The 23,754-nt window shown below is 47.5% G+C and overlaps 1 protein-coding gene and 1 long non-coding RNA gene across 3 annotated transcripts in view; one reads left to right on the forward strand and one right to left on the reverse strand.

Annotated features, from left to right (window-relative positions):
* PEX14 (peroxisomal biogenesis factor 14) overlaps positions 1-23,754 on the forward strand; it is a 145,727-nt gene that overhangs the window by 56,212 nt on the left and 65,761 nt on the right. For both annotated transcript variants that reach the window (XM_003989484.5, XM_019836145.3), the window contains exon 3: positions 1,618-1,702. In XM_003989484.5, coding sequence (XP_003989533.1) covers positions 1,618-1,702 — 85 coding nt within the window. The remainder of the gene's footprint in view (positions 1-1,617; positions 1,703-23,754) is intronic.
* LOC123379469 lies at positions 16,189-22,089 on the reverse strand. The gene is made up of 3 exons (XR_006583904.1): positions 21,500-22,089; positions 20,034-20,084; positions 16,189-17,577 (listed from the first exon to the last, which is right to left on the reverse strand). It is a non-coding gene; the product is annotated as an uncharacterized LOC123379469 (long non-coding RNA).

The raw sequence follows: 23,754 nt of genomic DNA on the forward strand, positions 1-23,754 counted from the left end.
GAATGCTGTTGTGTCTTAACCGCTGATGGGCCCGGATCCGAAGGCCTGGGACACTTGAGTTCATCCTTTAGGGAGACTGTCTCCGGCAGGCCTCCAGTAGAGGGACTACAAGGGAAAATATATAAGGGAGTTGCCTGGCTTTCTGTTTTTCTTTCTAATTTATCGTCATCTTTTGTTATCAGAGAAGTGTGTCTGGTCGCAAGATTTAAATTCATATAAAACATGAGGAGACTGTTTGTAAGTTGTATTCCATTTGTAGCCACAGTCGCTGCATAGCTGCCGTCCTTAGTCTGCAGGATCTTAGAAAAGTTCCTTATGTTTGGTCCCTTAGAAATTTTTTCCTTCGGCAACTTAGGAGGGAACTCTAGGGTCTGATGACTTTACCTGTAACATGAGATGTTGTTACCCATTTGGTTTTGATGAGATGAGTAATGCCAGTCATTGAAAACAGCCCCTTCTCTCTCTGGGGCAGGTTGGCATTTCCCACCCGTTGCACTAGTGCCCGGGACAGAGAGCACACAAGCGGCGTGGAAATACACACTTTGTGTGTGCTGAGTGATGTGAAGGTTAATGCCTTCAGCACGCTGCCTTCCACCCCCTCCTTGGCTTATTTGAAGATATGAAGATTTCATTAAATAATATCATCACCAGACGTAGGGAGATAATCTGTCAATCTGTCAGCTTTTAGCCATGAAACCCCAAACTTTGTCCTTTGAAGTCTCTTCAGAATTGAGCTCCGTCGCATAAGCGGGACCAGCGTGGATGGCTGTGCGCGGTGTCTCTTATATAATCCTTCCCAGCCGGTCTGCGCTCAGCACTTTGCCAGGCTCTGTGGAGACAGCATGGTCTCTTCTCTTCAGATGCTTGCAGTGTAGTTGGGGAGGCAGCCTGAACATTAGAAGACAGTATAATTATGTCTTCAATTATACGGTACACACTACAAGCATTAAAGAATTTAAGAGAATGGGGAGATCAGAGATGGCTTGCTTATTTAGGGAAGGCTTCGAGGAGTTAGCACAGGCTATAAAAGGGCTGTGCTGGTGTGTGTGTGTGTGTGTGTGTGTGTGTGTATGCATGCAATGTTTAGACAGGTAGAGATGGGAAAGGGCCGCCTTCTAGAAAAAGGGCATAGCACGAGCACAAGCATAGGGACATGGATGCGTGTGGCCAGGAGAAGGCTACCTGCCCTGCCCAGGAGTGTGAAGAATCAGCTTGAACAAGGAGAAAAAGAAAGGATTCCTGCAGGTCTTAACGGTTAGGTTGAGAGAATCAGATACAGGAAGCCAGTGGGAACCAACGTAGTCTTTTATTTAGGTATATTTTATTTATATTTATTTTATTTTATTTTTCTAAAGATTTTATTTTTCAGTAGTCTCCACCTCCCAACGTGGGGCTCGAACTCATAACCCTGAGATCAAGAGTTGGATTTTCCACCGACTGAGCCAGTCAGGCGCCCCTATTTAGGTAGATTCTCAATGTGAGAAATAACTGGTTATAAATTTGACCACAGCGGTGTGTTTATTTCTGTGGGCGTGGGGATAAACTGGTAGGATTTTGAATCTTGAAATTCAGACCATGGAAGTTTACTTTTCTTCTCTGTTTTATCTCCCCAACCAGATTGCCACAGCAGTGAAGTTTCTACAGAATTCCCGAGTCCGTCAGAGCCCGCTTGCGACCAGGAGAGCATTCCTCAAGAAGAAAGGTACAGCTTCCCATGGCCATGTCGTATGGCCTGCAGAAAGGGGCTGGGGACGGGGCAGGTGGAATCCACGGTGTTGCCGAGAGGACCTCCTGTAGCCCTCCCACTGGTGTGGGGGTGAAGGGGAGCCCCCCAGAGGGAATGCAGGCTTCTTTCCCCACGGTGGAGCAGAGAGGTGATGCCACCTGGATGATCGAGCACCACATGTAAGGAAGGCCATCAACGTAGCCCAGGACAGCCTGGCACAGGCAACAAGGAGAGGCCCACTGGATAGGACTGTGGAGGACTTCTGTTTTCTGGTCTGTTCTTCTGATGATACGACCCTGGCTACACAATGCCTGGCCTCAGGTTAGGAGGTCAGCTGCCTCAGTAAAGAACCAGGGAGAAAGAAATTGAAGGGCGAGGGAAATGAGATGGCTAAACAAGGTCAGGTTAAGGTCGAGCCTGGGGTCAGTCTGATTTACAGATTGAAGTGGTAAATTACTGGTTTTATGGTATTTCTGTAAGCGGGGATTAAATGGGTCTTGACAAATTCAATATTGTCCAAAGCAGAAAGAATCTCTTCTGGCTCTGTTGCAATTTAGGATAATTTTCTGTTTTTGTAAAATACAAAACAAACCCCAAAATGAAAAACAACAAAAAAGAAATCTGACTTTTCATTCTTTGAACATTTAATTTTCTAGAAAGCTGGAAAGTTGTATAAATGCCCTTATATACCATGAGCAGGGGGAGAGGTGAGGTGTCTCCCCACCCTGACCCCGACCCCGACCCCATCCCCCAACCAAACTCTTTTTCCTTTAGGAGCTGGAATGTTAGCCTCAAAATTGTAGGTTGTGGGCTTTAAGTCATCTGTGGCTGGAATAGAGACGGAGTGGCTTGGTGGTGTTTCCTTGGTCTGTATCCCACCAAAGAGATGCTTGCAGGATCGCGTCCCGGACCTGTGCCCTTGGGGTTTGGGCAGAAGGAGCCTGAAGCTCTCCATTGACAGGCATCTGTTCAGCAGCAGCCTCGGGGGCGGCCCCTTGACTGAGTTGGTGAGGGGCGCTGTGCATGTGCTGGCGGCACTGTGCTCGCCCCCCATCAGCAGGCGGTTATTAAAATTTGGAGTGCGTTGGCTGGCCTCTCCACTCCGCAGCCATCATGCCATAAAAGAGTTTTTCCTTGAAATATGTGTACCTATGGGGAGTAATTAATCATAAAAGCTTGGGGATTTCAGCTCCCTCATCAAAGCATGGAAGCTCGGGAAAGCTGAGCCTAAAAGCTGTGCTGATTACCCGGGGTAACCTGAGACAAAATCTATGGTTGCCGAGAGATCCTTTGCCCCAGTATATTGTGCAATATTATAACTGCCTGATCTTCTCTTCCACTGACAATGACCAGTTATTCCTCATTTTCTCTCAAACGCAGCTGGGTTAGAATTTCATTTGCAGAAGGTATTTAGAGCAATTTAGAGACAAATGTCTCTGGTGTTTGCTCGGCACTTCCCCACCGCAGGCTTTGCTGAGCAGTTTTAGTATCAGGAGCTCCATCTAATCTGTTTAATTTTAATAAATCCCTGACTGGGAGAGGGAGAGAAAAAAAGAGAGAGGGAGAAACTCTGGACCAAATAATACTTCTTTTGAGTTGGTTGGCTAATAATTACTGTAGAGAGGAAAGTGTTTTGTGCAATTATTATTTGTTGCTCCTTTAAAAAACGCGAAACAAACCCAGTTGATTAATCCATCCAAGAGTGTTTTACCCTGTGCCGTGCCCTGTTCTGGGCCCCGGGGACTCAGCAGAGAAGGGGCAGGATGGCATCCCTGCCCTCGCCTAGCTTACATTCTAACGGCCAAAGGCGGACAACAGACGGAAAAAGGAGACACGTAGTATATCGGGTGGCAAGTGCCACAGAGAAAAAGAAGGCCGGGGGCGTGGGGTCAGGAGCCCCGGTGCTGGGGTGGGAACGGGCTGCGCCTTTAGACAGGGCGACCAGAGCACGCCTCTCTGAGAGGGTGGCGTGAGCGGAGGCCTGAGGGAGGTGAGTGTTCGTCACTGTGGAACCGGCACCGTTCCTCCTCGACCCCTGGGTCGGTGAGAGATTTTAGAACATTAGGGTAGCAGGAACCGGCAGAGGGGCCTCCTACCCTTATTCCTCCAAAGAGAACCACGGGAATTTACCCTGAGCCTCAGTCCAGAATCACTGGACGCAATCACCCGTCTCCATCATCCCCTAAAATGCTGCTTCGGTCAGGAATTATCTGTTTCCGAGTTGAATCCCAATAGGGTAAGCTCTGGCAGGACCTTTTCTGGGCAGAGGATTCCAAGGTTTGATTGGCGCCTGGGGAAGAAGAGCCCCTTCGTGGATTTACACTTCACTTTTTAAATTTCCGGCTGTTCCTTGGGTCAGGTGTACACGGTCAGCAGAGCTTGGCGCCGTCTCTGCTGGGGAGAGGGAGGGAGGGCCTTCTGCAAAGGAGCGAGCGGCTCCCCTGTCCCTAACTGTACTTGGGAAGGAAAGAGAGTTGACTGGGTGGTCTGTGGGGGTGGGGAGGGTGTCCTGAGGGGAGGGATCGAGGTTCTGGCATCCTCCCCGCAGCTACCCCCTGTAGGACTCGTCCTCTCGCTGGGGGTGGGGGTGGGGGTGGGGTTTGGAGCGCTGGCTTTGGGCGAGCTCGCAGCTACTGTAGTCTTGGCTTTTCCTAGCAAATGTCACTTCGGGGAATTGCAGTGGAGCTCTGCCTTGAATTATAATCTTGACTTTCTTTTTTTTAATAAACATCTCTTTCCTGAAAAGGCAAATCCAATTTTGTTTTTCTTTTAATATTATTTAATATTTAATATAGAAATTGAGGTCCCTATAGTGCATGTCAGTTCAGTGGAAAATGAGGGTTACTTTAGGCACATCAGCTGAGTTTGTTTTAATGGGAAACCACAGCCCGAAGCAGGGCTGAAGCCTGCCTCTGATACTGACAGGTTAAATGTTGTGCTCTCTGATTTGGGGGGCCAGGGAGGGGCAGGGGCGGGCTAGGCGGGGAGGGAATGGGATAGGCATGCAAGAGAGTTGGTTTGCGAACGTCTTCTGTGTTTGTGGCTTTTTTGTTTTTGTATCGTGAGGTCTCTTCTGGATGCTTTAAAGTCTGAATGTGGAGTCATTAATGAGAAACATGAAGTTATTGGAATCATTTATCATTTTCTTTGAAGTTTGTACTGCCATTTTGTGTAATTTACAACATTTCTTTCTTTTATCGGGAATTTTTTGGATGAAAGAGAAAAGCAGCTGTTCACCTTCAGAGTATTAGAATAAATGTTTTTGTTTTCCTTCCAACCACTTGATTCTGCAGATGGCACATCGACCGCGTAGTCAGCTGAACATGGGGATCACTGGGCTGTGTGTGGGGGTTTAAGCCCTCCTAGCACTGGAACCGCCTACAGAAGCCGTTCTCACCGGGCAGGCGTCATGTCTGGGCTTTAAGTGGGCTGCGGTCCAGGAGGTTAGAGTAGCTTAAAAACAGCAATAGAATCGGTCCAGAAAGTTAGAGGCTTGGACAGCGTTGTCAATAGGCTTATGTTGATTTGACACCCTATCCAACCACAAAATGTAGGAGGCAGGCTGCTTCCAAACACGTTGGCAGGCTGAGTGGAAGGTGGGTATAAGTGATGCCTGTCTGTCGGGGGTGCGGGGCAGGTGACATGGGGGGAAGACAGCGTTGTCTGTTAGCTTACTCTCATATCCATGTTGCAAAGCAGGCTTCTGGAAGAACGACAAACGTCATACACGTTTCTGTGTAATCCCGCCTGACGGGGCCTGGGCTGTGTTGGCTGAGACTTGTGCTCATGGTGCCTTTCTCAAGTGTGTCAGGAACGGGCTGTGCTCTCGTTCATCTAGTAAATAGTCCAGGGGTGAGGAGAACTGAGCAGACAAGAGACACCACCATCCTTTCTCATTCTAAAAGGTGAAACAAGATCTTATCTCTCTCCTGTTCCTGGAAGCGGAACCCCTGGTAGCAGAGCTGCCTCCTTGCTGGAAATGAACTTGAGGAAGAAACCTGATGGTCTCAACCTTGGTGGCGGGGTAGAGGTGAAGGGCTGCTCTCGCTGGAGTATTTTAAGGGGGAGTAAATTCTTACACAGACTTCAATTTAACTCTCTTTTATTACTTTTCTTTTTTATCATTTACGTCCATTTCATGAGGTAGTTTGCATGTCCTTGAATGGAATCTCGTTACCATGAAAGCTTTTTTAGCATTGATTTCATAACAGTCTTAATTTAATAGCTCCGTCATTACTGAGAAGCTCTGGGAGTGGGGCCCTGGCTTTCCAGGTCACTGACCTTTTAATTACAAACCTTGTTCTGATGGCCAGGTTATCGACTGGACAGCTCCCAGCTTGTGCCCCCAGGATGAAAACGAAAATAACTATGTTTCCTCCCCCATCTCCAGGAAAAAAAAAAATTGTAACCTCATGTGTTTCTAAAATTAATTTTCTCCTTCAGCTTTACTTTATAATTAATTCTTTAACGTGTCTTAGTGAGGCCAGAAGTATTTTTATAACGCTGCTCTTTCTAGAGCTTGGGTCCATCAGAGACCTTAGAGGGGGGCGGGGAAGGGAGACGAAGATCTCGCCAGCTCCCAACCCATGCTTGACGGTGGTGGCCCGTTCCTTCACCCTCAGAGACTCCTGTGGCTGAGCTGGCAGGAATGGTATTGGCTCTGTGAGGGGCTGTCTGGCCCTCCTGATTCTTTGTTAATGACACGTGGATCGTGGCATCGAGATTTAGATTCATTCCTGTATTTACTGGAGTAATTGTGCCTTCTCTATCCTGAATGTTTCATTTTATTTATCTTTTTAAAGAATGTTTTATTTTATTTAATTTTTTTAAAGTAATCTCTACCCCCAGTGTGGGGCTCGAACCTACAACCCTGAGATTAAGGGTCACACATTCCACCAACTGAGCTGGCCAGGCACCCCTGATGTGGACATTTTAAAAAGATGCTCCCCTTCTGGGCAAAGACCAGGGTTGGGTGATTTTTCGTATTGCCTTACCTCTCTGTTAGTCTCAGATGACTGGAAGAAACAAAATAACCTACCTGAGGAGTTCTGTTCGGTCATGAGCTTGAACTGAATACGTGATCTCGGTTCTCTCTCACTGGTGACGAGGGAAAGAAAAGGACAGGACAGTGGCTGGTAAGAAGGGTGACCGCAGGCTCCAGTCTGCCCGAGACTGTCCTGGTTTCAACAGTGGAATTCCTGTGTCCCCTAGGCCTGGGCAAGCGGGTCACCCTGGCAGGGCAAGCCTCCCCGCCCCCGGAGTGAGAGCTATCAGGAGAGACAAAATGGGTGTGTTTTTTGCAAGCCGGAGGAAAAAGTTCACCAGCGGTCAGTTCCTCGCGAGTCCAGCCTGCATTCTAGTGGCATTTCCTCAAACGCTGCCTGCTGTCGCTCCCCCAGGCCCTGCCCTACGATGGGTCCCGTGCAGAGAGCCTCTGGGGCTGGGGCCGTGCCCCGCAGGTGAGTGAGGAGCTGCCGGTGGCCGAGCAGACAGGGCTGTGCGCGGCAGCCTCCGGCTCGTTCCTGAGGATGATTGAGCACCTCCATCCATCTGTTGTGAACGGACCATCTTCCTTCCCTGCCAGCCTTGCATCTGCATATCCGTCACCTGCTGTTCCGGACCGGCCTATTCATCACACTGACTGGTGTTCCCCCATCAATTTTCCTGCTCCCCTTGCTATCCAAACTTGTCTCGAACTCCAGAGATTCTTTTTCAGCATCCAGGATGAGAGCTACAGCAGCTAGACTGGCCGAATGCCCTGGAAATGGGGATACTATGGCTTCCCCGTTCAGAGGGGAACGGATGGGACTTGTTCCCCCAAGAAGGCTGAGGCGAGTAGGTTCCTGCCATGAGGGGGACCTGGCTTGGGGGGGGATGGTGGCACGGAGGAGCTCGGGGTGGAGGGGACACAGCTCTTTCGGGTTTACCTAGTTGCTTTGAAGTTTGCCCTGGAAATGAAGAATGGTTCCTCTCTTCTCGAGCCTTTGTGCCTTCAACAGTGCGACAAAGAAAAGCAAAGTGACATTGTCATGTATGGTAGTAGTCTTTGAGAATTTTGTTTTTCTCTTTTACTTTGTGGAAAGGTAAGATACGTATGTGGCTTCAAAAATGCAAACCGTAAGGAAGGATGTACGGTGAAAAATTCGTCTTCCTCCTTTCTCTTGTTCCCGTCCCTCTTAATTCTCTTTTCCAGAGGATGCCGCTCTTTATTGAGTTTCTTCTGTATCATTCCAAAGATAATCTACCCATATAAAAGCATGTTAATATTTATTACTCCTCCCAGAGAACCACAAACACTTTTTTAATGCAGTGGTAGCGTATTTTACACTTCACCTTTGCACTTGACGTTACATTTGGGCATTCATTCCACATCAGCACCTATAGATTGGGTTCCTTGCTCTCAGTGGCTGCATGGTACTCCAGGATGACCGTGGTCCAGAATTTGTTTTGACCAGTCCCAATTTAGTGGGCATTTAGGTTGGTTCCTGTCTTCCGCCGTTTCAAACAGTGCCCCAGTGGATATCCTTGTGTAGACATTGTTGGGCCTGTGTTTGGCACGCTGCTGAAGTAGAACTGCTTTGCATATGTGAGTAGGCTAGGGTGTATTTTCTTGCTTAAAATTTCATGAGACTGTGTTCCCCCCAGAAAGAATAGAAAACTGTTTTCTAATGTAAACATGACTGTAGGTGGAAAGAAATTAATAAAAGAAAAAAGGCCGCGTAACACATTATCATTAACACTTAGCACAGATTTGGATTCTGAGGGGACATTCTGGTCATTGGTTACAGGAAAAAATGCTTTCTTTCTAAAAGAATCCTTTTTCAGCCCGTTTTTGGAGAGGATGTGGGCTCCTAAATTTAATTTTTGACACACAAGAAACATTCAAATAAATGGCAAGCTTCAGAAACGTGGTTACAATCTTTCCAAATGAAATATACGGCTTAGTTTTCTTTTGTTGTTACTGGATGTTTTATGGGTCCTCGGCTATTGGTTAGGTGGTCGGCCTTTATTCGGTACCTGTCATGTGTAGAGTATAATTACACCAGGCGCTTCGTGAAAGAATGGTGGGGCACCTCTCTTTTCCGGTGCGAGGGGCTCGCTGGAAGGAGGTGGGGATGGGGGCAGAGTGCGCATCAGCTGTGTCTGCGCGTATCCATGAGAGGTGGCCGTGTCTCAGAAGTCGACACTGTCCGACCCAGCGAGACTGCGGTATAAAGCTCACCGGACTGTGAGTCCCTCAAGGGCAGAGGCGGTGTCTCACTCTTCCCAGCTTCCTCCACACCCAGCAGAGCCAGCACCAGTCAGAGGCTAATGAAGGAGGGGCTGAATGAACGAACGCTGGCCAGAAATGGAAGGCGCTCACCAGGGAAAGTTTGCAGAAGGAGCTCGGCTTTTATTTTTTTAAGTTTATTTATTTATTTTGAGAGACACAGAGACAGCACGAGTGGGGAAGGCGCAGAGAGGGAGAGAGAGAATCCCAAACAGGTTCGGAGCCTGGTACAGGGCTCGAACCCCTGAAACCACGAGACCGTGACCCGAGCCGAAACCGAGAGTCAGATGCTTAACCAACTGAGCCACCAAGGCGCCCCATGGAGCTCGGCTTTTCTTGAGTCTACAATGCGTGGTCATCTCCGGCATACATGTAAGGTAGTTTTGGAATTGCTGTATGCCATCACCAGCTAGAGTACAGGGTTTGGATGCGGTTCTTTTTGTCTTTAGCCTTGTAGTATCCACTGAAAATGCTCTTTTCCAAAGTTCCTTAGGTCAGCAGAGCTCCGTCTTAACCTAGACATTGAGGGAGGCAGTAGGCATAGGTGGTCAAAGAGTGGGAAGGACGTTGTTAGGGAGGCTCACACTGAGGCTTGTGTGCTGTTAGCTGGATTGGCCCGTAGCCTCTGCAGGAAAGAGAATTGGGGTTGGTGAGATGGGCAGTGAGGAAGGAGCCAGCGTCAGGACTCAGTTTTATAAATAATGGCGGATAGCATTACTTGAACCCATTGAAACTCTGTCAGAGCTCTACCAAGAAAGTTTCCTCTGGGCTCTGCGTCTGAACCCGAGAGGCCTGGCAATAATAAAGCCAGCCATAAAGGAGGCACTGCCAGGTCTTTTCTCAAATGTGGAGGATCTGGACTAGGAAGGTGGCAGTCGAGATGGAAATGAAAATGCCAGCGTATTTATATAGACAATTTTATGGTTTACAAAGCACACATTAGGTTCTTCTCCAGTATTATCTTTGTAGTAGGCGAGTTAATATTTGTTGGATGAATGAATGAGCGAATGAATGAATACGTGATTTAACGAATCCTCCATTTTACAGATGAGGGAACTGAGGCTTAGATGAAGCAGTGCAAGAATCTGGCAGAAGTCGAAGTAGGACCCAGTCTTCTGACTAGAGGTCTTTGGACTCTGCCACATCCTTTCTGGAAAGGAAGGACCGAGCCACCGAATTGTAGGGAAAAGAGTAAGCCATGCTCAGTAGTGGATTGGCCGTGTGGGGTGAGGGAGGCAGGACTGCAGGTTACTCACGGTGGCGTCAGAGTGTTAAGCCGCTTTGTAGAGGTATCACTGACATACAGTAAACCATACATATTTAAATTGTGCAATTTTTAAAATTTTGACACACATACGTACCCGTGAAACCACCACTGCAGTCACGACAGTGAACATACTGATCACCCCCAAATGTTTCCTCCTACCTTCAGCTTCCTGCCTCCAGCCCCCCAGTACCCACACAAGCACCGATCTGTTTTCTCTTGTAAAGATTAGTTTGCCTTTTCTAGGATTTCATATGAATGGGATTATACAATGTGTGTACTTCTTTTGATCTGGCTTTTTTCACAGAGCATTTGAGATTTTGAGGTTTGTCTACACTGTTACGTGTATTAGTGGTTCATTCCTTTTTATTGCTGAATAGTAATTCCATTGTTTGGATAGAATACAACTTGTTCACCGGTTCACTTGTTGATGAATATTTGAGTTTCTTGTTTTTTGCTATTAAAAATAAACCTGCTGTGGGGGCGCCCTGGGTGGCCCAGTTGATTAAGCTGCCTCTTGATTTTGGCTCAGGTCATGATCAAACAGTTTGTGAGATTGAGCCTCGCGTTGGGCTCCGTGCTGACAGCCCAGAGCCTGCTTGGGATTCTTTCACTCCTCTCTCTCTGCTCCTCCCCCAACTCATGTATGCTCATGCTCTCTCTCAAAACAAATAAATAAACTTAAAAAAAAATAAAGCTGCTATGAATATTTGTGTATCAGTCTTTGTAGGGACATATGACTCTCTTTCTCTTGGGTGGTACTGGTAGGTGGAATGTCTGAATAGTGTGGTGGGTATATGTTTAACTGGTTAACACGTTTCCAAAGTGTCATTGACAGTGGTTGTGCCATTTTGTGTTCTCCCCAGTCGTGTATGAGTGTGCAGGGTTTGGAGCACGGAAAATAGGAAGATGAAGGTGCTGTATTTGTACTTCCTTTCCAATAGTAAAACCACATGGCTTTGGAAACATTCCTTTTTTTAAAAAAAAATTTTTAAACATTTATTTATTTTTCAGAGAGAGAGACAGAGTGTGAGCAGGGGAGGGGAAGAGAGAGGGAGGAAGACACAGAATCCGAAGCGGGCTCCAGGCTCCGAGCTGTCAGCCCAGAGCCCGACGCGGGGCTCGAACTCACAAACTGTGAGATCATGACCTAAGCTGAAGTCAGACGCTTAACGGACGAGCCACCCAGGTGACCGCTTTGGAAGCATTCTTAAGAGAGACTAGGTAACAGGTCATGTTTGGAATACTTCAGCGTGGGAGGTGATAGTGCATGGACGGCCTGGGTCGAGATGCTAGTTTCACTACTTCCTAGCTGTGTGGCCCCGGATAAAATACTTAACCTCACTGTGCCGTGGTTTCTTTATCTGTAAAACGGGGTTAATGGTAGCATTTACTACAAAAGACTCGGGTAAGAATTAAATGAAAATGACGTGAAAAGTGCTCAGCAGAGTGCCTGACACTGAAATAAGAGCTTCATGGATGATGACAAAGATATAGCAGAGTATATCCTCTTAGAACGTACATTCTTAAGGGGCTGTGGTCAGTTTGCTGTAACGTTATGTTAAAAAGACAGACTTGTTGGGATCATAAAAATTCACGGAACAGGAGCCTCCAGGAATTTTGAGCAGAGAGGGATTTAATTCAGGCAGTTAGGAACTGGCTCGCGATAGAAAGGGCCGGAAGAGTGGACCCAAGGCCAGGCCTCCAGAAATGACTGGCTTGCCAGGGGAGCTGCTCCGCCCTCTGTTCCAGTGAGGAAAGTGGGGGATCAGGAGGCTGCCACCAGAACGGAACGTTTGAGTTCAAGAGCACACCCTCGAAGCCATGACTCAGGGATCAGGAAGTTGCTGTGCCCACCGCTGCCATGTGTTCTACGTCCTTAAGAACAGTGACAGGACGTTAGGATATGAACTTGGCTTCTACCTCTGTAAAATTGCCCCTTGACCCCTGTGAAGCGAGGGCTAGAGATTGGACACTGTGACAGGGAAGCTCCGGATTTCCAGTATCTTGCGTGTTGATTAGCCCACGTTTGCAAATCAAAAGCAGTGGCTACGGACTATGGGTCTTTTACCTCCTCTCTGCTTGTCACGCCGCCTGTCAGCACACCTAACTCCCAGTCCAGGACTCTAGCTGCCAAGGAGTCTGGGAAGGGTAGCTTTTAGCATCTCGCTTCTCTGATACAGGAAGGCACGCTAGGAAAAGGTGAGAATGAACGCCCAGTGCCTTCAGAGGAGCCCGTAGAAGAATAAAGATTCACACATAAAACACACTTGCCCCCCAAACAGGGGTGTAAGCACCTCTTTATCATAAGCCCCTTTCTTACCGAAGGCTTAACTCGGCATTTTCCAAACCTTTTAGGTAAACAGCCCACAAAACGAGGGAAGCATTCATTTGGCCCCGCAGCACACTAATAAAAACAGTCCGAAGAGAGGTTGTGTTTTCAGTCTAGAAGCAGGTGGCAGTGGCTCAGCTGTAAACCTAAAGTGTTTCATTCAACAAAGAGCTAATTGTATGTATATGCGAGGGAAGGATACTGTTTTATTCAACCGTTTTTGTTGTTTTTGAGAAGAGCTGGGCCTGTAATTGCTAACAAAAGCAGTGGTGATGTATCTGTAGTTTGTCCAAGAGGTAAATATTGACGTGTTCTGTATCGCCACTGGCTTTCTGAGAGGGTTGTAAGAGTACTTGTCACTTCTTTCTGGCTCACTTCGGGATGGGAGTTGTAATGAGATTTATCTCCTAAGGGTGGGCAAGAGAGTTTTCACCAAAGGAACTATGTGATATGTGGGTTTGTTTGGAAAATGTTGGAAGTAGGGACTTGTGAAACTTAAAGTATGCCATTAGGCAATCTCCACTTCACAATATGTTATGTTGATGGGGCTCTAATGAGAAAGATTCTAAAGTAACTTTGGATAGTATTCGTTCATTTACCAATCCATTGTTAAATTGACATTTTTGAGCCTGTCTTTGAGCCTGTCCTCTGTGTGTGTGTGTGTGTGTGTGTGTGTGTGTGTGTTAGAGTATCTGCATTTGTGAAGCATGACTTAGTGTGCTTTTATTTTACATTTACTTTCCATTGTAGGCTTGCTGGGTCGGTCAGTGGACAGCTTTATCTTCTTTCCATTTGTGACAGTAAGTGGAGGTCGCTGCTAGCGGTCCTGAGGCAGTGGCATGGTGGGCCACACAGGCCTGCTATTGAAACCAAACATGTTGACTCCTTTTTCCCTTCCAGTTTTCCCCAGGCCTGCGTTTGGTTTCTAAACCATTCTGGTAGGAGCCAGTCTTCTCAGATGTCACCCGTGTCATAAGAAGACTTGTGAATGCTCCAGTCTCTTACTGTTAATTATTCTTTTTAGTTTTAAAGCCCTTTTGAGCAATCTTTCTGTAATTAGATTGTCGAGTAGGTTGTAGTAACAGGGTGGTCTTTAAATTTTGTGTAGATTTCCAGTTTGTTAAATGATTGCAAAGGCTTTCATTCATAAAGTTGAAGTTTACCTTATCATGGCATTTCAGGGGAAGAAATCATGACCCTCTGTGATAAATTAAATATCACAACCACACAAATGTCATCTTTTCAATGAAACCTAAAAGTGCAGAGGAACAGGACTCCCGTCCACTCCGTTTTTAGCTTCAAGCTGGAGCTATACTCTCAGCCAACAAGAAAAATATTTTACCACTGACGGGGGTAAACCTCTCAAGCTAAAGAACAAAGCCATACCCTCTCCTGCTTTGCGAGTCACAAACAGAATTGTCAATTAAATTATTCTAATTGCAAAATTTGGGGTCTTGGCCGAAAGAACACAGGTTGAGTTTGAAGAAGAGGCTGTTAGAAAAATCGGTTTAACTTACAAACGGAGCTAATTTGTACAGAATGTAATTGAAAGAGAATAAATATGGAGATTCATGATGACCTCTTTTGAGTCCATTTCTGATATTTACTTACATTTTTTTCAGTCAAAGCCTCTCCATGAAGCAGTCCTGGAAAGAGCAGACTAAGTACTAAAATAGAACAGAAAATAGTGCCGTTGTTTGCAAGGCCTGAATACCTGATTTTGAAAGATTTTTACCGTTTTTATCGTTCATTCATTCATTCATCCAGCCAACAAGCGTTGAGCGTATTTTTTAGAAGGCACGGTGCTGGCCCTACAACTGAGAATATCAGGGTTAATAAAATGCAGCATTCCGGGTGGAGACAGAATCGTCCGGAAATGTGAAATGCCCAGAATTGTTGCAATTAAGCCAGGTGCTGTGAGGAGATGATGTTGGGAGGGTGGGAGGTTTGCATCGGGAGGGCCGCTGAAAGCATAGCACAAAGAATGAGAGTGTCGGCCGAGCCACAGCCAGCCCCGAGACTCCAGCGCAGACAAGGAGCCTGATGTGACTCAAGAACCCATAGTGGGGTGGAAGGGAGAGTGACAGCTCACCAACTTCCGCCAAGAGAGGCCATTGAAAATGGAAGTACTGTTGGAGTTTCGTACAGAGTTTCAGTCTGTAAACTTTTCATATCGTCAGTGACCAGGTTCATCCCTGTTCACCAGGCATTCCTGGTCTGCGGCCTGCTGAGTGCACGCAGCGGGGACACGGATGGCCCATGCCATTGGAGAACTTGGTGGTGAGGCAGTAGAAACTACTGGTGACGCAGATGCGTCATTCATAAGTGAGCCTGAAGTGATTGGATACAGACTGTATGATCGCCACTGGCCTCTGTAGTTTGCTTTACATTTAAAAGCACTCTCACATACGTGTACTCACTCAGTCCTCGTGGCAGCTCGAATTGGTTCCTCAAAAAAAGTGCGCTTGAGCACGGAGACTTAGGGCAGCCCCCTGAATCTGAGGAACCGGTCTGTGTCATCAGTGAGTGGTTGAATTTCAGTGTTGTCAGTGCACCCGTCCACTCCTGCAGACGAGGGCGCTCTTCTCGAAGAGTCCCGTTCTTAGAAATGAAATCCGGAGTGACCACAGAGGTTATTTCTTTCATGCACGTCTTTTCACATGCATCGCTCTGACCAGGAATACAAGGTGAACGTAATGTTAGTTTTACGTAGTCGCGGAGATGTACTTGCTGTGTTCCACGAGGGCTCTTGCCGAGAGAGCTGGTTCTTGTGCCGGAGGAGGGGAAGGTTCGGGCTTGAGAGGATGGCTGTGTTAGTAAATGCTGTTGGCTTTGTTGTTCTGTGTGGAGGCTTTTGTCAGGACAACAAAGGGTAAATAGGGTGATCTCTGCTCCAGTGGAGAGGTCGAATGGTTACATTACACAATCTTCTAGAGCATCTTGCAGCAAATACATGGGTTATATTAAAAATTGCAATCATATCATTTTTTATAGTAAATTGCTGACCTTATGCAGTGGAATCAGCTTTATTGAATTTCGCCAAAAATGCGTTTATAATTCTGCCATACACCCATGATATTCATGTCCTTGCTGTCCATGTGGAAATGTCCCTTTTTATGATGTTAAACAAATTAAATCGACTTTCTCCCGAGCTGCTGTGCCTCACCTTTAAGATCCACTCTCAGGAGTTGAACTCCCACGGAGCAGAGCTCACTTCCATCAGCTTGGATGTCATTAACTCCACAGAACACTGGGGTCTAGTGCACTAGGAATGGAAGCCTTGCCCCAGCGGCACAGATCTGGCTTTGAGATTATTTCAAGGTGGTTCTGGGGCCGTTAACGTATATTGCGTATACAAGTGAACGCTAACGAGGCCTTACCATAATTACTCTGTTTGTCTTGAGGAAGTGGTAGGCATTTGTTTAAAAGCATTTCATGGTGAACCAAGAGTACACAAGGACAGTCAGTTCTCAGCTTATTTGTGATGAATATTTATCGCAAAAGATTAATCTTTTAAAAAAATATTTATTATTTTTGAGAGAGCGAGTGGGGAGGGGCAGGGAGGCGGGGGGGGGGGGTGGGAATCTGCTGCCTGATGCGGGGCCCAACCCCATGAACCGTGAGATCACGACCTGAGCCCAAACCTAGAGTCGGATGCTAAACTGACTGAGCCACCCAGGCGCCCACAAAGGTTTAATCTTAGACCAGTTCTTCTTTAATTCTCTGGAGCTCTGCTCCCTTTCCAGCTAGTGATGGGTCAGGGATGCAAACTTGTTTTCATGTCAGTCTAACAAAAGCACAACCAGGAAGTTGTAATGCATATTTAAGTGAAACAAACATTTTTAAATTATCTGCTTCTTAGAATCATTGCTCTGAGTTCCTCCCTTATGTATCTGTTATGTATGTGTCTATATGTGTGTTTGTATGAATTGCTAGTCCCCGGTTTTGTACACAGAGGCAGTATGATACAGTGGAAAAACTCGTCCAATCATTCGCTGATTTATTAAGTGTCCGTTTCCTTTATGGCCAACATTTGTGCTAAGCACCAAAAGTATGAAGATAAGATTTAATATTAGTGGTCCAGTGAGGTTCCATGATCTGCAAACAGGTGTCGTATGGGTGATAACCCATTACGGGTGCTATAACAGCTGTATGTGTAGGGGCCCAGAGGAGGGGGTGATGAGTTTTGTAGTGGGAGGAAGATTGGAGTGGAGGGTTAGAAAAGGCCTCAGTATAGGGGAGATCACCCTTACAGGAGTCCCCAAGAGAATTAGTGGTCTCTAGAGTTTGGGGAGCAGTGCTGACTTTAATCCATGCAGGGATGGGATGGGATGGGAACGTTGTCTCTGAGACCAGGAGTGACCTGGAAATTCAGGAAACAGGCTGGGAAGTTGGAGAGGTAGGGGTCAGACCTTATTTGTGTTAACTCAAGGGTTTGAGTGGGGAAGCTATGAAGAATTTTATGGAGAATAATATATCCTGTTTGTGTTTCAGAAAGCTCTCTCTGGGTAGGGTGGGCAGTTGGGAGTTCGCTGCAGTAATTCAGGTGAGAAATGGTGGATGGGCAGGGGCACTTATTGTGGGGCAGGGGAGGATGGATTAGGGAGGGTGCGGGGGTGGAATCCGTGGGGTTGGTGGCTGAATGATGCCAGGAGTGAAGCGGAGGGAGGCATCTGTGCTCACTGTCCGGGAGTTTGGTCTGCGGAGCCGGATGATGGAGGAGAACGGAGAGCGTGGAGAGAGTTCCAGGCCGGGAGTCAGACGACAGGGGCCGGGAGGCAAGAGGAGGCCTAAAGGAAGTCCCAGAGACCCCTGTGGTGTGGTTAGTGCCCACACCCTCGGCTGCACCGCGGTGTGTCACCGTCAGGCACCAGCTGTGCGGGGTGGGTGTCCCGGCTTTCGTGTCGCTTCCGCGGGGTGACTGTCAGGCTTGCCGTCTGTGTGGGGAGACGTTGGTAAGTGGTTTCGCTGAAATTTGAAGCTCTCTGAAGAAAGAGGAGATGGCATTTGTGAAGCAAGTGGTATTTTATCTGGAAACGGCTTCTCCGCCAGAAGCCTGTTCCTGCTCCTGGTGAAGGCTGCCTCTCCTGCCAAAAGGGGGATTGCACTGAATCGGACCATGATAGTGAAAGGCTGCCACTTGAAAACTCACCTTCCAGAAAGCTCCTCTCTCCCCCACCATCCTTACTCGCTCTTCCCTGAGTTTGTCCATCTGTGTGTGAATGTATTTCCACTGATGTTCTCGTGACGGCCAGCAGGCTCTGCTGATGTGGCCTCCGTGTATGGCCTGATGGTTACAGCGACCTGACCCTGCGTGTACCTTGGTTTTCTGGTGGCTGATGGCCTTCTTGGTACCTTACCCCTTACGAATCGATGAGTCAGAGGAATAAAAAGTGTGTGGAGCTAAGGCAGGAAGCCTGAGGCAGCAGCTCCAGCAGGAGTGAGGTGAAAGAGACCCCGTTGTGCTTGGTAGCATGACCAAGACTCCCTGGGAGGTCCCAGAGCTCAGTGACCCCCGGTCTCCTGGAGGAGGGATGGAGGGGGAAGAGCCTTTCACTTCCTCGGGCTCCTCCTCTGCTGCTGGTCCAGCTCCACCCCAGGGACTGGACGCACAGCTTCAGACCGCCCGCCCCGTAGCTCTGCCTGGCCCGTGCCTGGGACAGATATCCTTGTTTTGGTGGTGGGTTATGATCTGCAGTTTTAAAAAACATACAGGTTGCACACCTCTGAGAAAAAAGTATACGTGAAAGTAAGTTTCTTCCCTGTAGGCATCTTGCTCAGTTGGCTTTTGTCCAGCCTTTCTATGGAAAACAGCCTCCTTGTTCGATTTGAGGCTGCTTTAAAGCTGGACATCTCTGGGGGCACCCGGGTGGCTCAGTCGGTTAAGCGTCCGACTTCAGCTCAGGTCATGATCTCATGGTTTGTGAGTTCGAGTCCCGCATCAGGCTCCGTGCTGACAGCTTGGAGCCTGGAGCCTGCTTCGGATTCTGTGTCTCCCCCTCTCTCTGCCCCTCCCCTGCTCATGCTCTGTGTCTCTCTGTCTCTCAATAATGAATAAACGTTAAAAACAACAACAACAACGTAGAGTGAACCTGAGTTTTCTTCCTTAACTAAATTTGCTCATATTTATCCTTTAACTTAAAAATTAAATTGATGTGGGGCACCTGGATGGCTCAGTCGGTTGAGCGTCTGACTTCGGCTCAGGTCATGATCTCACGGTTTATGAGTTCGAGCCCTGTGTTGGGCTCTGTGCTGCCAGCTCAGAGCCCGGAGCCTGCTTCGGATTGTGTCTGCCTCTCTCTGTGCCCCTCCCCCGTTCATGCTCTGTCTCTGTCTTTCAAAAATAAATAAATGTTAAAAAAAAAAAAGCAGGACATCTCTGGAATTTACCCCTCCGGTCCCCTCATTAAAATCACCCACAGGATTGTTCTCTGCCCCCACTTTCCCCTGTCATCCCGTCTGGTCTCTCACTGACCATTTCTGTCTGGTCACTTTGTAGTCCACTTTGGTGGCTTTTGCCTCTTCCTTCTGCCTTTTTTTTTTTTAAATTAAGCTTTTTAAACATTGTATTAAAAATTGTTTTGTTTTTTTGTTTTTTAACATTTTTTTAATGTTTATTTTTTTAAGAGAGAGAGACACACACACAGACAGGGGTGAGTGGGGGAGGGACTGAGAGAGAGGGAGACACAGAATCCGAAGCAGGCTCCAGGCTCCAAGCTGTCAGCACAGAGCCCGACGAGGAGCTTGAACCCACGAACCGTGAGATCATGACCTGAGCCCAAGTTGGACGCTTAACTGACTGAGACACCCAGGCGCCCCTAAAAAATTGTTAATCAATGATTTGGGCGTTTGGTATTGCCACCCATCCACCTGTGGTAACTTTTTAAGACATTGGCCTAAGCAGCCTTTCTCCTTCCTCCTTCCCTATGTACATGGTGGGGAGAGGGGGGCGGATGGGGGAAATTATGGAGAAAAACATGTTAAAAATGACTTCCAGTGTAAAACGAGAGGGAAAAATCAATGTTTAAGGAAACCCAAAAAAAGCACCTCTCATTATAGTAATTAAACGGCAGCATTTAACCTATCAGAATGTTCTGCATGTGTGCGAGACAAGCCGAGGAGCTGTGGGTTTGAAATTATAGCTCTAATCCTCAGGGAAGAGAATAGTTAAATAATTTGTTTTTGAGGTGCCAGAGCGGAGCTGGGGAGGTTGTGTGTGTGTGTGTGTGTGTGTGTGTGTGTGTGTGTGTGTGTTTCTGTGCGCGTGCGCCCGCATGCGCGTGCGTGCATGTGTGTGCCCCCGTGAGGGCGAGGGGCCGCCATGCCCGTGTTTACCAAGAATACCCTGGAGGTCGGTATTTATCAGCACCTGTGTGCTGTCAAGAAGAACACAAGCTGCTGTTGCCTGTTCGTTAGGTTTCCAGAAGAGTCCGGGCCTCACCTGTGGCCGGGCGTTGCATCAGAACACTAGGACTTGCTTCATCCTGGCCCCCTGGGACACACCGGAGTGGATTTGAGAGGAGACAGGATGAGACAGACAGAGAAAGAGAGACACAGGAATTAGAGAAGGAAGCACGCGGAATGATTTTGAAGAATGTGCGGGGCACAGACTCCCCGGACAAAGCATTCCGACTCACGGGGCCGGCGCTCCCAAACCAGGCTGGGCACAGAGGGCCGGGTGGAAGGGAGAGGGCCAGCCTTGTCCACACAGCAGCGTCCACTGCTGCTGGCCGGGTTCCTCCTGTGCCATGATGCGGTGTTGCGCTTGACCACGCGAACGGTGGGGATTAGCCGTGTGTCCCGTCTGCCCCATCAGAGGCCTGACCTTTGTCTCTCTGCACCCCTGGCTGGAGTTGGTGATACTGTTAATGCTCCCGGGCCTCTGGAAGCCACTCCCTTTCTCCCTAGACATTCCCAGAGCTTGGCAGCTGCTATCTGAATTCCGCAGGAGAGGCCGACACGTGGCAAAGGGGCGCCGTGTGCATCTGTCCCTGTGCCCCTCGGTAGGGGATGAGCTCTTTAGTGACCTGGGGTGGGGGTGCTGGCTCACAGTCCCGTCGGTCTCTATGAGGGCATGAAGGGTTTCTATTAGACTAATGAGGAGCCCTGGGGACGCTGGTTGCAGTGTGATAATGGTCCCCTCGGAGGGCCCGAGGCAGTCTGTGTGCGCTGACCTCATCCTGGAGGAGTACTGATGAAACCCCCGCCGCCCCACCGCCTGATGTGGGAGGCAGGGGGACAAGGCTGCCGTGTGCTTCTTCTCCCGCTTCATTATTATCAGCTTTGCTTGGCTTTGGGGCATTTCATCAGAACTTCTTCACTTTTGCTTAAGAACTCTGAAGAGCCGATGAAGCTACTGGAAAATTTTCTGTAATAATAACTTAGTACAGCAGCGCCCTTCACAAATACCAGCTAGTTCATCCTCAGAGCTCCCAGGGGTCAGTGGAGGGGGTGATGGGGCAGGGGTGTTTCGTTTATTTCCATTTTATAGGCTGAGAGACTGAGGCACCTGGAAGAGTCTGACTTGGGTCAGAGTCGGGGGTGGGGGGAGGGCAGAGAGGCTACAGATCTGAGAGCTGAGATTAGAGCTCTCTGCCTTTTGGCTTCTGTTGGAACTGTTGGGTCCCACTCGGGAGGTGTTTAGAAAATCACCTGGTTCTGGCTTCTCCCACCCTTCCCCCTGCTCCCCACCTGACGCTATGTCTTAGACCTGAGTTCGTGTTCATAAATACAGATCTCTGTCATCAGGTGTAATTTCTGCCTGGTATTGTGCTGAGAGTCTCTGTACCATAATTTATTTTAACCGGTCCCCTTGATGGACATCTAGATTATTTCTGTTTTTCACCATTATAGCAACCCTTCTTTAATGTCCTTGAGAAATAGGTATTTTCTTACTTTTGTGATTACCTTTTTGGGGTAAAAACCTTGGAGTCGGACCTCTGCGTCAAGGAAGTGGGCTTGTTGTCGTGTTCGTGTGCCTCGCCAGCCCGCGCTTTGACGGCCGGTGCCGGCTCCCGCGTCGGTGCTCTCGAGCCTGAGTGTGGGCTCCACGTGGCAGGTGCGTCGTCCCACCGTGTCTTCACAGAACCTGCTGTCCAGACACACACACACCTCAACAGCGTAGCAATATTCACCTGCTTCTCTTTTATGAGTTTCGTTTTCTTGTATGGCACTTGATTTGCTGTTAGTAGAGCAGCAGGGGATATAACTTTGTTTTTTCCTAGTGACCAGCTCGATCATTCCAGCACCGTTTCTCAGTGTATTTCTTTTCCCGCTCACGTCACACGTCGCCCTCATCTTATGAAATTCTGAAATACACTGATGTGTGTCAAGGACGTTCTGTTCTTGTTCTCTGATATCCATATGGGCTCTTGTGTCTTTGTTGTAGATTTGTTACATTTAAAGAAATCTGTTTAGTGTAAGTTGTGCTCTTCTTTTGTTCTTTTGAAGAGTATTCCTGGCTCTTCTGGCCCTGTGTACTTCTAAGCTCATGTCAGAATCACTGTATCACATTTCTTTCTCTCCTCCTTGATCCCACCCCTGCCTTCCCCATGGCCAATCAAAAATAAAATCCTTTTGGAATTTTGATTATAATTACATTCAGCGTAGAAATTGCTTTGGAGAGAATTGGCATCTTTGCAATACACAGTTTTCCCACTCACGAGTGTGGCATATCTTTCAAGTAAAATCCATTCCTTCCTGATGAAGTTTTACATAGTTCTTGCATTTACCCTTAGAGGGCCTTTATTTTCATTATATTTTCTAATTGATCTTTGCTGATATTTAGGATAGCTATGGATTTTTATGTTTTAAAAATTATTTTACTGTCTGCTTTTTAATAGTCCTAATGGTCCTTACTCGTCTTCTTAGGTTTTCTCAGTAGCATTTTGTGTGAAAATCACATTTTTCCCTCCCCAGTCTTATATGACTGTGATTATTTTGGCTGGGCCTCCCAGAACAGGGCTAATTAAATACATGTGCTCAAGGAGGTAAAATGCTTCTCTTCAAAGTGTTAATTTAGAAATGAAGGGCGTAGGAATATGAAAGAGATAATAATGGTCCCTAGACTTTTCACCTATGTCAGCCGATATGGATTCTTTGGCCTAAATTGGTTGACATGCTCATAACAACCTTGTATTAGGGGAGAAAGTCAACGTTATTTCCATTTTCTTCAGGAAGAAAAGCCGAAAGACACTGGACATGATTTCCAAAGTCATTTGGCCAGTAGATCAATGACTAGACCCCAGAATTGTCGTTCCCCGTGTGGAACAGAGCCACCGCCTTGAGAGGGATGCAGAGGGGCTGGTGGTTAATAATCGGAGCTGCTGCCACTTGCCAGCACCTCCACAGCCCTTCCTACAGTGTAAAGTCTGGGGAGAAAAGGGCAAGTTTTTGACTTAAAGAGTATGTAAGACATGAATACTGTAGGACGCCAAAGGTGACTGTTTATTCTATGGAAGCCGAGATCTCCCCTGTCTCAAGGATGTGTGCGCTGATGGCAGCTTCTCTGTCATCGGGCTGCTGCTCCCCTCCCTCTGTTTCAGGGAGGGGAGGATGGCAGTGGATGGAACACAGGGTCGTTTCATTAACGTGGGGCTGGGTGGCTGCAGGGTGGGGCACTTGGGTTGCCATTGGCACCAGATGATAAGATTCTAACTCTGCTTTCAGCTGTCTCTTCCCTGCACAGAAACTGGGTAGTTTTCATTTCTTGTAGGATCAGATCCTGTCTGCGTATACTCTCCAAGCGGCTTTTTTTTTTTTTTTTTTTTTTGCCTTGCTATCTTTTTATTTTGAGCAATTTCAGAACTACAGAACAATCAAATGGTGCACTGAACACCCAGGTACCTTTTATCCAAGTCTCTCAATTTTTGCCACATTTGCTTTGTCTCTCTCTTTCTCTGTCTCTCCCTCTCTTTCTATGCACACAACTCTTTTTTCTGACCATTTTAAAAGTAAGTCGCAGATACCATGACACTTCAACCCCAGTTGCATCGACACATATGTCCTAAAATAGAGCGTTCTGTCGTATAACCACGCCACATTGTCACATCTAATGAATTGATGCTAATTCCATAAAATTGTTTCACGTGTAGTCCATGCTTAAATTTTCCCAGTCCCCAAACTTCTATGTCTCATAATCAGGGCTCACACAGGGCATTTCT

Source organism: Felis catus, chromosome C1 (assembly GCF_018350175.1).
Source record: "Felis catus isolate Fca126 chromosome C1, F.catus_Fca126_mat1.0, whole genome shotgun sequence".
NCBI lineage: Eukaryota > Metazoa > Chordata > Mammalia > Carnivora > Felidae > Felis > Felis catus.